The 13,945-nt window shown below is 33.6% G+C and overlaps 4 protein-coding genes and 1 non-coding gene across 5 annotated transcripts; 2 read left to right on the top strand and 3 right to left on the bottom strand.

The window, feature by feature from the left end:
- LOC109809421 (peroxidase superfamily protein) lies at positions 1-1,842 on the top strand. The gene is made up of 4 exons (XM_020372730.3): positions 1-361; positions 628-807; positions 895-1,057; positions 1,338-1,842. Exons 1-4 carry the CDS (start codon positions 158-160, stop codon positions 1,757-1,759), a joined length of 969 nt encoding a protein of 322 aa, XP_020228319.2. The 5' UTR covers positions 1-157; the 3' UTR covers positions 1,760-1,842.
- Positions 1,843-1,906: 64 nt separating this feature from the next.
- Positions 1,907-1,988, bottom strand: TRNAS-GCU (transfer RNA serine (anticodon GCU)). The gene has a single exon. It is a non-coding gene; the product is annotated as a tRNA-Ser (tRNA).
- Positions 1,989-2,753: 765 nt separating this feature from the next.
- LOC109807513 (protein BUNDLE SHEATH DEFECTIVE 2, chloroplastic) lies at positions 2,754-5,465 on the bottom strand. Its single transcript, XM_020370048.3, has 5 exons — positions 5,305-5,465; positions 5,119-5,216; positions 4,753-4,819; positions 3,976-4,072; positions 2,754-3,056 (listed from the first exon to the last, which is right to left on the bottom strand). The coding sequence occupies exons 1-5, from the start codon at positions 5,360-5,362 to the stop codon at positions 2,978-2,980; spliced, it is 399 nt and encodes a 132-aa protein (XP_020225637.1). The 5' UTR covers positions 5,363-5,465; the 3' UTR covers positions 2,754-2,977.
- Positions 5,466-5,500: 35 nt separating this feature from the next.
- Positions 5,501-8,564, top strand: LOC109807512 (uncharacterized). Its single transcript, XM_020370047.3, has 9 exons — positions 5,501-5,645; positions 5,742-5,869; positions 5,994-6,072; positions 6,548-6,630; positions 6,792-6,830; positions 7,517-7,587; positions 7,664-7,778; positions 7,914-8,015; positions 8,232-8,564. The coding sequence occupies exons 1-8, from the start codon at positions 5,588-5,590 to the stop codon at positions 7,986-7,988; spliced, it is 648 nt and encodes a 215-aa protein (XP_020225636.1). The 5' UTR covers positions 5,501-5,587; the 3' UTR covers positions 7,989-8,015; positions 8,232-8,564.
- Positions 8,565-8,581: 17 nt separating this feature from the next.
- On the bottom strand, positions 8,582-12,041 carry LOC109807511 (FkbM family methyltransferase). Its single transcript, XM_020370046.3, has 2 exons — positions 11,233-12,041; positions 8,582-9,336 (listed from the first exon to the last, which is right to left on the bottom strand). Exons 1-2 carry the CDS (start codon positions 11,842-11,844, stop codon positions 8,974-8,976), a joined length of 975 nt encoding a protein of 324 aa, XP_020225635.2. The 5' UTR covers positions 11,845-12,041; the 3' UTR covers positions 8,582-8,973.
- Positions 12,042-13,945: the final 1,904 nt, after the last annotated feature.

The raw sequence follows: 13,945 nt of genomic DNA, 5'->3' as shown, positions 1-13,945 counted from the left end.
AAATATCATCATATATCGTAAGATTCGTTTTTGTCAAGAGACAATCCCTTATTATATAAGTAACACTAAGTGGTAGTATAAATGCCACTAGCAAGGGAGAGAGAGAACCATCAAATATCAAGCTTGAAGATACTAGTTTTTAGTTTGCATTGTTGTTATGAAAATGGATGCCATATTGGGCTCCCTAATGATTTTAGTAATAACTTCATCAGTACAAGCCCAATTGAAAACCGGGTTTTATTCCACTTCATGTCCAAATGCTGAGGCCATCGTACGGTCCACCGTTGTATCTCACTTCAACAAAGATCTAACCATCGCTCCTGGCCTGCTCAGGCTTCATTTCCATGATTGCTTTGTCCAGGTAAGGGTGTATTAACACTTGAGAAATGACAAGTATAAATCTAGATTATACAACTATATATTAATATCATCAAGATTAAGAGTGGACAACACATGTAATAATAATAATCAACTATGCATTGTTAACATTTGTTCTCTTGACTTTTTTAATTAACAAAAACAATTATTATTTCACCTCACTTGCTTCATCGTAGTCAAGTCTTAATTTCTTTTACTAAAATTTTATTTTTATGCACATATTAACGTCATTTGACACTATCTCCACAGGGATGCGATGGTTCAATTTTAATTGCAGATTCTTCTGCGGAGAAAAATGCATTGCCAAACCTTGGTCTAAGAGGTTTTGAAGTGATCGATGATGCAAAATCACAAATAGAGACCATATGTCCTGGAATTGTCTCATGTGCTGACATCTTAGCATTAGCAGCTCGTGATGCTATCGATTTGGTATTAAAACAATCTCTTCAAACTTTATGAAACACACTCTTGGAATTTTTTAAGGAATAGATAAAATTAGCAGTGGTGAAAATGCAGAGTGATGGCCCAAGTTGGTCAGTACCCACAGGAAGAAGAGATGGGAGGATTTCTTTGTCATCTCAAGCCTCAAATTTGCCTTCTCCACTTGACTCAGTTTCAATCCAGAGGCAAAAATTTGCTGCCAAAGGTCTAGATGATCATGACCTTGTCACCTTAGTTGGTATGCTTTTTTCCATAACATATGAATGCCAGTGACTCACTCTTTATCAGTTGAATTTTATTAAAAATAACAAAGCCAAGAGATATTCAATCTGATATCTCCAAAATTTTGTAATTTTTAATAAAATTTTAACCGATATAAGAGAATATGTTCAAAAGAATGTATTAGAAAGTATCTTATTATCATTTCTTATTTTATTTAATGTAAATGCGATTCGCTTACATTTATAGTATCTTACTGGTATGAGGAATATAATAATTTATTTTATGTATGTCTTAAGGTGCACATACCATAGGCCAGACACATTGCAGATTCTTCAGTTATCGTCTTTACAATTTCACCACCTCTGGGAGTGCTGATCCCACTATAAACGTGGCATTCTTAGCTCAACTTCAAGCACTTTGTCCGAAAAATGGAGATGGCTTGAGAAACGTGGCATTGGACAAAGATAGTCCAGCTAAATTTGATGTAAGTTTCTTCAAGAATGTACGTGATGGTAATGGGGTTCTTGAATCAGACCAGAGACTGTGGGAAGATTCTGCTACTCAAAGTGTGGTGCAAAATTATGCTGGCAATGTTAGAGGGTTATTGGGGTTGAGATTTGATTTTGAATTTCCAAAAGCCATGATTAAGTTAAGTAGTATAGAGGTGAAGACTGGTACTGATGGAGAGATCAGAAAAGTGTGCTCAAAATTTAATTGATGGCTTTATGGTTAGTTTGGTTGTTTGAGTGCAAGTAATATAACTATAAATGATAAATAATCAAATATTATTTGATGTTCCAATCATGTATGAAAAAATAAAAGCAAATGAAAATTTGTCTGAGAATGAAAAGAGAAAAATAAACTTCGTCGCCTGAGAGATTCGAACTCTCGCGGGGAAACCCCATGTACTTAGCAGGCACACGCCTTAACCACTCGGCCAAAGCGACTTGGATATTAGCTCGCCGATACTAATACTATATATCAATATAAAATGTCGTACAATTATTCTTGTATGTATAAACGTGTTTAGGCCGTTGGGCGTTCAAAAATAACTGTTGAATAATTAGCCCAATTGGCTTATAGGGTGTTGTAGTCTTTAAGATTGATTTAATGAGGCAAATGAATTTTACAAGCAATAACAATATACTAATTTCAAATAACATATCATCACCATGGCTCAGCGCATTCTTACACCTAAAACCAATTTTAAAATGAAACTTTTTTTAAAATCAATAAAAATGACCCAAAAAAAGAAATTTTATGAAAAATAAAAGTGAAAAAAATGCACCTTATCCACCACTACATTAAACTAGTCAACAATAAAGATTATATAAATATTAATACTAAATAGTTTCTTTCATATCAACTTTATATTTTTGGTTTCTTATGTAAACATTGATTATAAATATTTGTTAGGTGGATTGAGCCTCAAGCTTAGTAAAGAATAGTTGCCCCAATCCCAGCATGCCTCTTATGTGACTATGTTGAGTTTGTGCCTTGATTTTGAAGTATTTGTTCGTGTGGAGCGGAATGTACATGTCAATTTGAAGTGCACTTGTAGTCACGTCTCTTCGTCATTGTCTGAGTTTTAATACATATTATTTAATGGGGACTTTTTTTCCCTGTAATACATTGAAATTTTATGTGCCAATCATTCAACCAATTAAGATATTGCTCGTTTAAGAAAAACTCTTGAATCAAATAAAATTCAGTTGAACAAATCAGCAATTAGGTATTAATTTAATCTATTAAAAGCATCTGGTGGGTCTATACTCAACCACGGAACAATCACGAATACAAAATTTTATTGTCACAACTGCAGAATACATAATTGAATACTGATTGCAAAAAGACCAACGAAGGAACAAACAGATTCCTACATCCTTTTCTCTTTGTTTAGCTATGAGGAATCTTTGGTTTCAATCTAGCCAATCTTCTAATCATCAAATGTGCTCATGATTCCACCAAGGAAGCCAGCCCCGTTACAACTTCCACACAAAATATCCCTTTTACCCCTGCAAGGAATATATAAGTTGGATAGGATCAAATCGAAGCTAAACCATGAAGTGACAAACAATTATGATCGGAAGGCCTTTGTCAAGCCTATTCTTTTATGGTTATTATACAAATGAGTCTTCTTTTCCGGCTTTACCTTATATTTGACACTTTAACTACACATATTATGACTTTTTAGCATCTAAATTTTCTACAGCACTATCCTTGAGGAATGCATCAAAATCTTATGATTACTGAAAGTAAAAATAAGTCATGCAAGAGAATGCATACCAACAATTACAGAAGAAGAATTGAACTACTTATCAAACTCAAAATGACCCTATATTCTCATCAGCAACTTGTATAGAAACAAACTAAACCTTTTCGAAAGGCAGACTGCAAACAGCCAGCTAATTTAGCTTCAAGGAAAAGAAGCAAAAAGAAATAACTTATCCCATTTGAACAAGAATCATGATGGTGGGATTGAGAGTGAAATGAATTTGTATTGGACAATTATTTTGTCTTATTCTATGCATTTTGTCAGAATTTGAGTCTCATTTGTTTATCTATACATTTTATCCAGGCAGTATAATTTTGTTGTTCGCTACAATCCATCGAGTAATATCCCTAACCAAACTTGAGCACTTCAAAGATTGGGGAAAGAATTTGAATTTCTACTACTTTTACACATTCTGCTAAAAAGTCAGCAGAAATGTTGGTCTTGATCTTTATTTACTCTTTGATGGCAAGCATTGTATTGTAGCAGCACTGGTAAGCAAATAACTTTATTTTGTTTATTTTTTTTCTTCAAGGAAGGGCGGTAGATAGAAATTGATGCATCTAAGTCAATACTTGTACACCGTAGACTACATAACAAAGCGGAGCATGCTCACAGAATAAAATTAAGGGAGAGGAAGGAATATGGTATGATGCAGTTACCTGCATAGCCAACATAATCCACCAGCTTTAAATCGTCCATTGAAATGATCTACAGCATTAACTCCAGTACCTTTGCATTGAGAGCATGATATTGCACCTGGCAGTTGAGCAAAAGACAACCAGTGAGTTGAATAGAGAATACTGATGTTTCAAATGGAAAGGGAGAAAAAACATAATATATCAGCTTGCACTCCAAGAAATTGGCACCATATTTTGTATTCATGAAGCAAAAACAGTTTGCCTCAAATATGCATGGAAAAGAATCCTTACTCTTCATCAAGAATTATCAGTTTTCTGAATGAGAAAATGCTCTGTAGAGAAACATCATCAGCAATTGCTAACTGAAACGTGATAAGCATGAACATACCTCCAGACTAACTTGGCTTATCTCACTGAGAATGACGACTAAAAATAATATTAATACCCACTGGAACCAACATGACTTCGTGACTATTTTTTCAAGTTGATATCAAACAGGAAGCAATTGAGTTAATAAACTTTAAGGGTTATACTTTAATGACGTTGCCTTCTATTGGAATAATATTATTTTAGGAAGAGGAATAAAATTTCTTAACAAAACAAGAACCTCTGAAGATCTAAATTTTAATGAATTGAAAGTCTATGGTTTTTCAGTTTTATTTTTTTGTACAAAACTAGCAATTGCCATATGATATCACACGAAGGCGCTCGTTAATTCAAACCGTCTTTTAATAAATAATAAAAAATTACAGAAGATAGTAATAAAAAAAGGAATTAAAAGTCTACATTTTCACTTACCGTTTCCATCACAATCAGAACAAACAATGCTCCTAGTTTTTGTGCTTTGTTTGCCATCTTCTGTAGCCTGTATCAAATCAAAATCAGACAGGGATTCAAAGTATATGCAATCATTTATTCTCAAACGCAATTGCAGAAAACAGTTACATTTAACGCATGTGCAAGTTACATGTGCCATATTCTATTTCTATTTTCTTATAACTCACTTTTTTTCCAAATCTTACTGGACAAAACTCTTCAGCCTATGAACCACATATCACAATTCACAAACCATAAACCATTTAACTGACACACAAAGCAAAAAAAATAGTAAACACGATGCACCTTATTTGTAAATTGGGTACTAAAATCATTCTCAATTCTCACCTTAACCTCCAAAGACTGAAACTTTCGAACATTAGAATGCTGACATGCTTCTTTCATCCCAAAAGCCTTTCGGGTAACCGAATTACCGACAACTGCCTCTATTTAAATTGATACAAATTCTCATTCAGTTACATAAGCACTGCAAAACCCAAGAAAGGACAGACAAGCAGAGAAAGTTATTAATACCAGGCCTGTTTGAGGATTTCAAGGAGCAGATAGGAGCAAAACACAGGGAGTGCGCCATTCTCAATCAGAGATTCCGAAATATCAAACGGTGTAGGCGTGTAGCTAAGTTTAGTCTGAACTGAAGGAGTGAGCTCAACTAATGAGTTGGAAGAGATAAGGCCCTCGAATTTGTGGGCAAAGTTCGCCCTTTATTACTTTAACGCCCTTGGACATGTTCGATGAATAGTGGGCATTTTGGTAAAATCATTGTTCTGGAGCATAAAACAAGGACATAGATTTTGTGATGCACAATCAAATGGCGAGCACTCTGCTGTCCGCACACCACTTTCTTCCCTCCCACAGTAAGCTTGATTACATGCAATTTCATCAGATTCATTGGTTAGTTTAGTCAAATTGTGTGGGTTTTTACTGTTATGTGTTTCTTTTTGTTATTTTAGGGAGGGAAAAGACAGGTTATTTGAGTACCTTCAGGACTTCATTTTGTGGACAAGTTGTGTGCAATCCAAGTTTGTGTGGGAGGCAAATATCCAGAAGCCATGGAAACCGTCTTGTTGTTAATTCACTGGTTGCTACTTCACCCTTTCTGCTGTCTCTGTCATTTCATTTGTCATTGCTTACAATTGTGGTTCTCGTATGTTTGAAGTCTCTTTGGTGGAGTTACTCTAACTATGGAATTTATTCGTTGACAGCTTGGAAGGAAGGTGAGGAGCACTAGAAGAGAGACTGTGATTCCTGAACCAGATTACAGGATTCCAATTGTGCTACTCGGTGGTTACTGATTCTCTCTTTATTTGTATGTGTCTTACCACATAATTTCAGGCTTTTAAGTAAGCGATAATGCTTACTGTAACTGAAGACTCTATCTTTAACCATGGTGAATGACATGGTATAACCCTACATGTTTGAGTTACTGCTCTTCTCAAATCAGCAAGGTTCACAATACTTGAATATATAATTTGTGGACTGTCCTGAATAAAGTATCTACAACTACATATTTTGATTGGTGGCCTTTTAATTGAGATGATTACAATCTTTTAAAGAACAAAATTTTATTCATCGGAAAAATAAGTACCCCTCTGGAGTATGGACCATCTGTTGCCTTAGTTTTGGACTTGTGGATCTTTGGATTAGCTTACACTTTTAACAACTTCCGATGCTGTTAAATTGGTTTATTTTGCCTTTCCTTACATAAGCAGATTCACAAACGTCCTAAAATCTTATATGGTTAAAATTGTACAATCAGGTGTAGCTGGTGGTTTGGTTTACACAGATAACCTAGTACCTGCAGTACCTGCTGGTCTCCTTGGATTGCTTCTGTTGTTCCAGGTGATTATTAGTAGAAAACAGTGTACTTTTTTGTCATTCTGAGAGTCACATTATTTTGTCTGATGACTTTTCGCTCTGTTTGCTATAAGCTGCATTATATGTTCCATTCCATTTATCAAAAGCTGACTTTTTCTCTTATTATTTGTCTCTTATTTTCTCAGACTACTAGAGTGAGATTTGTCTTTGATGACGAGGCTCTGGTCTGTACCCTTCTTCTCCGAGAACTTTAGATTTATGTATAGTATCATTTACCTTCTTAGTGCTTAGTTAAAGTGATAGAAATTTGTTATTTCAAAATAACCAGCAAAACCCACAATTTACACACATTCTTACTAGTTACTTCTAAGAAACTTTTAACCAAGATTTTCTACTCATTTTTCAAACTTGAAATCAGAAAATGTCATACCATTATGTAACTGAATCCATTAGACTTTTTTTTTCTTTATATCTGCAAAACAAATCGCCATTCTAAATTTTTAATCATCATAATAACAAATAGAGAATTCAACCCCTTGATTTCTGAGAAAAATTATGTTTCGAACATTTATGTCTTGGTCTTAATAGCAAATTCTCTGCATGTTTTTCCATCAAGCCTTGCATGACTCTATTATTAGATTGCACCAATTTGATGCAAAACGACTAAACTAAACCCACTGTGTTCTATGAATTCTGAAGCTTGACCAATTGTTAGTTGTTACTTTATATAAGGTTTATATTTATATGAAGTTATCATCCAGTTTTAGTTACCATCCTTGTATATGTAACTTCATCGGCATATTATTTGTGAGTGCATGACTTCATGTAAATGTATACTTATCATTCCAGCTTTTTTATTCAGCTCTCTTTAGTTATTCATGTTAGTTATATACAAAATTTTATGGTTTAGGAGGTAAAGGTAGGTGACCAGCTCCAGGAATCAGGCGAGAATGTTTTCGTGGGAGGAAAAAACCGGTGGAAGTAAGGACCCGATTTCATGTTTACTCTTACTAGAGTTTCACAACAGTAGGATAAAAACTTGTTTGATATGCTGTAGGTACTCAACATTTGTTAATTGGGAACTCTGGTGGCCAAACTTCCCTATCTTGGTTTACTTCAAGGAGACGCAAACAAAGCCTGAGGGACAAATTCATTTTTTTCCCGTAATCTTTGTAAGCACTTTGGACGCAAGTATAGCTTGTACACTATAGGAAATAGTTAAGAAAATAGATTTCATTCTTACTTGAGTTTCAGACGTTAAGCTTCAACATTTTTTATTTAACTGGCTAATTTATTTTGACGAGCAGAATGGGAAACAGCTTTATGACGTTATGGTGGAAAGAGCTGGCCCTTCAAAAACTAGTGGGCCAAATGAATCCTAAGGATGAGCTGTGTGATTAGAGCCTCAGGTAATCAACCCCTTACCTTGTTTTAATCATTCTATTAGTATTGTCCCAAGATATACCAATTCAATAAAGGTATATGAGTTATTGCTCTGTTTGACATACATACCAATCTTTTTTTCTGGCATATATATAGCACTAAAGCATACAGAATTGGTTATTTGATCATTATACCATAGAATACAGTGGTTCTACGGTTTCTTAAATGCACGTGTTTTACAGTTAGGATACCTCAGAAATCGACCCCCGCAAGAAGACTTCTTAAGTTGTGAATTGTGATGATATTTGTGTGCCAGAGTGCAAAGATGACGAAATTTTCCTGTTTCTCTTCCACGCACTGCTCTTGCTGGTAGCTGGCAAGTTGATGCGAAACAAACAAATCAATTATTGTTAAGTCTTGTTGGATAAGTATAGTTCATTTTATTCCTTTCGACTATTTGAATTACGTTGGTTTCCACCGCAGATGATGTAGTTCTCTGTATATCAAACATGAGAAGTCGATACACATATTTTATAAACAGAAATGTTCGTTAATACGAAGGGATTTTCGTCAAATAGACACGACGCCATGATTTCTATCAAAAACAGTTTTTATATTTGTTTCATTACTATTTATCTTACACAAATAATATTAAGCAGGTTTTAATATATAATTGGAAATTCGAGAAACGCATTTAATGAATGCCTACAAATAAAGGCCCTGTATACAAGTACTAAACCCAAACAAATATACCCAATAATCACAATTAAAGGAAATGCTTGTCCAAGAACACGCATTTCAAACTTCGTGGATAGAAAGAGATCACGAAGCAGCTTGTAGTTAGCGGTGTAGTTGCCACCCGTCTTAACTCGTACCCATCAGCATTGGCAATCAATTCACCACTCAATAAATGGTTGACATGGTCAACTGGCAATAACTCGGTTATCCATCTAGGCAACAAAAAACTGAAAACCAAAATTATAATCAATCCTTCTTGATGCAGTGTGCATCTGTGCCATGTTGGGTGCAATCATGATAACCCACACTACGGAGGAAGTCTCGAATCTCTTTTGCAGTGCTATTGCTGGCCTGTAACAAGCGCTCATCTTCTTCGTATATGAGATATGGGGCTTGGCTTCCTTTTCTTGATAGCAACTTTGATGCTCCTTTAAGAACGTGATATTCCCATCCCTGAACATCTATTTTAAGCAGAAGCACGCGCTCTGATTTTGGAATCACTTCATCAAGAGGAACAGTCCTTACTTGAAAAGCTATCTCTTCATTGGACTTGAATGCCATCTTTGCACCTGTGGCAGAGATCGCACTGTTGTCCAGCCTACCAACCAACTGGAAAATCAAGTAAAATTGAATTAATCAGCATTGAAAGACAAGCAGAAGTTGCATTGTGCCATTGTAAAATAAATTAATTCATTTTCTTGTCCTTTTATTTTTCATTAACTCTCACCCATAATATGTTATAGATTTCTTCCCAAATCCATTTCATCTTAAAAAGAAAAAAATAAAAACTTTCATATAAAATCATGCAGCCAGACTTTTTTGACAACTATAATTAAAACCAAAAATAAAAACAGATTTTTGTTGCATAATAAATCTTGTGCATTATTTTTAAGATACTACAGAAACCAGCTATTGTCATTAATTTCGCATACTAAATCTTTGGAGGCCACATTTTAAGCTGCTCCCTGAAGAGGAGATTTGAGACTTGCAAGTTATGACACTCATCTAATCCAAGTCTATCTAACCAAAGCAGACAAGCTGGCTCTTTAAATAAGTTCTTTTAATGGATAAACAGATCATCGTTCAAAATATACCTAGTGCAAGGACTAACCTGCCCTAAAAAAATTTTAATCAGCAATTTGGGGATATTGTGGGGGAACAACTGGACGTCATTATTCATTAGTCATTACCTCACCACCACTTGAAGCTAAGACCTTATTTAAATCTCCATCAACCCAACTACCTGAACTAATCAGGTCTATTAAAATCTTATGGTCACCTCAAATGATCCAAAACAGCTCATTTAAAAAATGTCCTAATTCCTAAAGCTTCGACATAACTTCAAACGGGAAGCTTAGCATCCTTTTGAATGGGTAAACAAGAGAATATAACAAAAAAAGATAGATTCTAAAGAAGCTAACAGCAGATTGGTCAGCTAACAAAAAAGGGGAAAACTAACGAGGATGCTGCAACCAGTAAGCTAAAGATCCAAGCTATCCTATTCGCCACTCATGTCATGTTCTGGCAATAAATTTGCATTATGTAGAACATGATTTAGAGAATATGGCCACACACACTCTCTCCTCTATTTGCAAGAGTGTAGATATCCGGAATAATAGCTCCATACAAATAGCATGAACATGAAGTATCAACCTTATTTACCACGTTAATAACTTCCAGAATATAAAATATGCTTTAACTGATTTATATACTACCTCATTTTGTAACACCAAACATATTCCAACATACACTAAAGACACTGTAACTTTTGTCACTACTTGCTTCCTATCCTTAAACTAGAAGTAACTCCGAGAACATCCTTATTAATTATATTTACATATGCCATTCCACAGTCAATCTCCCATAGAAGGATTAAAATGCAAAGCTTATCATGAAATTCTGAAATCCGATAGCATCCAACCAGAATTTTGACTGATCACTTTCACCACAAAGCGTAAGTGGAAAACCATACTACAAGTTAAAGGAAGTCGGTTCTCAACTAGTCATTTCACAAAACGATTCATCACTATCCAGAAACAGTTCTTTATTTATCTTTTCCATCACCTATAATCTCTTCCACTTTTCTCTTTGGGCACTCTAGATGATTCTTTTCTGAGCTAATTAGATTAACATCCAACAATGCACTAACCCAAGCCTCCTTCTACAACCCCTCATCATAGTTCAGTTTATATACTCACCAATCCATGAAATCCAATTCAAGCAAAACAAAACCATAGTGAGAAAATTACACTGACACTCTCAAGGTTTCACAGCATTGCACTTTTCTACTCCTACAATAACTTCCCTTAATTGTTCGAAAAACATGACCCTCATACCCCTTAGATATTACACTAACTCTTTAATTGTTTGAAAAATATTGTACCATGTCCCCTATAAGGAATGTTGCAGCAAACTTTAAAAAAGCAGGGGTCATGTGCAATTTCACGAAACTTTTAGTGTAATTATCTATAATTAAATAAAAAATAAGAAAAGAAGGAATATAACCTTGTGAACGGTAATGTTACCAATGCGATCCGACGCAGCAGCCTCAAACACAGTGACCAAATCCGCAACTCTATTGAAGTAAATCCCCTCACAGATCTTCTGCAAATTCTCAAACACAGGCTCGAAGGCCAAAACCCGAAACCCCATAGCGGAGGCGGCGAAGGAGGCCATGCCAACATTGGCACCCACGTCGACGAAAAACCCATCTCTGCCTTCGGCCTTGGCCTTCTCCAGAACCTCCTGAACGGTGACGGAGATGTCGGGCTTGCGAAAGGGCTTCCCTTTGAGCATCCTCACGATGTTCTTGTGGGGCTTGTCGGGTAGGGTTCCGAAGTCGGAGAGGGAGAACATGAAGGGGTGACGAACGCCTTCGACGGTGTTGGCGACGACGGGGTGGGCCTGCGGGGATCCGGTGCAGTCGAAAGGGGAAATTGCATTGAAGGAAATGCGAGCATTGAGGCCTATGAGGGTAGGGTTAGGGTTGGAGGGGCGCGAGGTGAGGAATAAGAAGCAGAAGCAGAAGAAGAGGATGAGAATGAAGGAGAAGAGTAGGAAGAGTAACTTGGGAGAGAGTAGTCGCGTGGGTTTATCTCTTTTCCAGGCATTGGCCATGGAAAAGGACTGTGTCAGCTATCGATCAAAGCTTCAGGGGATTCTATTTCAGATTTGGATCTGCGAGATGGTGAACAAAGTGCTTAGAGCAAGAAGCCAAGGAACCAAGTGTTCCTTTTCTTCAGAGAGAGAGAGTAAATGAAGTGTGTTTTATTTACTATGGACCATTTTGGTGTTTTAAAATCAAGGAAGAGAATTTATAAACACTACTAAATCTTGTGTTCATGTTAGAATAGAAACTCTCTCCTAAATTTTTAGTTCCTTTAAAAAAAATCCAAAACAGTTGTATTTTACAATCTTTAAATTTGATTAATGTTATTTTTCAATCACATCTCATCTCAGTTTAATAAATATTTTCTCCGTCAATTATTCATTTACTCACTTAAATTTTACAAAAACAAAATAATAGGATTGAGATAATGAGATGTTAAATAAAATTTTAAAAAAAATTAATCCAGGTTTACATCTATTAAAAAATTTAAAATGAAGAAAGTAACATTTAACAATTTTTTATGGAATCATTACTATTTTTAGAAATTTTAAGATTATTTAAAAATAATAAATTCATTTTTTATGTTTCATTGTAGTACTTTTCTTTTTATTTTTCTTTTTCTTAAAATATATACTCAATACAAAATATATTTTTTATCGAATATTTCTTTAAAAAAATCGTATTATCTATTAAATTGATAATTTTAATTTTATATTATTATATTTTAATTTATTTGTTGGGTAACACGTGAATAACATAATAATATTTATAAAATTAAAAATATATGTAAATTTATTAATTGCTTTAAAATATTTATTAAAGGTAAAGTTTACTTTTTCCTAAAACTCAACTCACAAATATGATTTTAAAATATAAAAATTAATTATATGTTTTGAACATTAGATTTGAAAATATATATTTATCTCTATTTCTTTTTTTTTTATCTTTTTTCATATACACATACTAAAAAATAGTACTTTACAAAAATTAAAAAAATGCAAAATTGCCCCAAGGATAAAAGAAAAATATTCCAAAAGATAGAGAGATAGAGTGAACAAGGTTTGTGTGTGTAATTTCAATTCTAACAGTACTATATCTTAAAATTCTTTCACTTTTTTTTATAACGATAATAGAAATGAAATTTGAATATTAACTCAATCTATTGACATATAACTATCAGGTCAACTTATTAGTGATTTGATTTGTTTCTATGACAGCAAAGTTTAATTTTTTTTATTAGGTGTTCACGATATCATTAAGTGAATAGTTATAGACTAAAATATTTTATGTATCGAGATTCATTGTAAAGAGTTAATATCTCTTAAAAAAAAAATCTTCTACACCTACAAACATTATGATAAATTGATAATAAAAAAAATTTGAGGGATGATAAATTGATAATTGAATCTCACTATCACCGTCATACATTAAAAATAATAAATAAATAAATAAAACTTTTAGTTTTATTTTTATACTTTCACAATGTTTTTTTGTTTTACATTTTTAATGTCTAACTCAATATTCCATTTTTAGCCTTAGTACTAAGATTGAAAGGTTTATTTAAAAACTTGTGGAACATGTTTGGTCAATTCATAATTCACATTATGGTGAAAATCATCTTAAAACTAACATAAAAGCATTTATTAGATTATGCTTACAAATATTTTTTTCTCAGATACAATCTTATTCGAGCTATAATCAAATAATAAATATAATTTTTTTTCAAAAATTTTAATCTTATTCCATTACCTCATTGAAATTATCTTTTAGTAAAGTAAAATTCAATCCTATAAATAAAATTAACTAATAGTTGATAGAAGCATCTACTAGTTACTCTCAACGATGCACTTCACAATTATTTCTGTCACATCCAAACATGTAAGTAATTTGTTATATATTTTAATGGCCTTAAATATATTTTATTCCTCAAATATATGATAAATATATTTTTAATCCTTCAAATTTAAAATTAATCTTTTTAATCCTTATAATTTAAAAGAATATTATTTTAGTCCTTATACTCGAATTTTGTTAGAAAATCTATCAAATATTATCGTATAAAATATGTCTATTGTTATCTTATTAGTAAATATATTACATTAAACTCAA

The sequence above is a fragment of the Cajanus cajan genome, chromosome 5 (assembly GCF_000230855.2).
Source record: "Cajanus cajan strain Asha chromosome 5, NIPB_CcT2T_4, whole genome shotgun sequence".
In the NCBI taxonomy this organism is placed as follows: Eukaryota; Viridiplantae; Streptophyta; class Magnoliopsida; order Fabales; family Fabaceae; genus Cajanus; species Cajanus cajan.
This window is presented reverse-complemented; position numbering and strand designations above follow the sequence as displayed.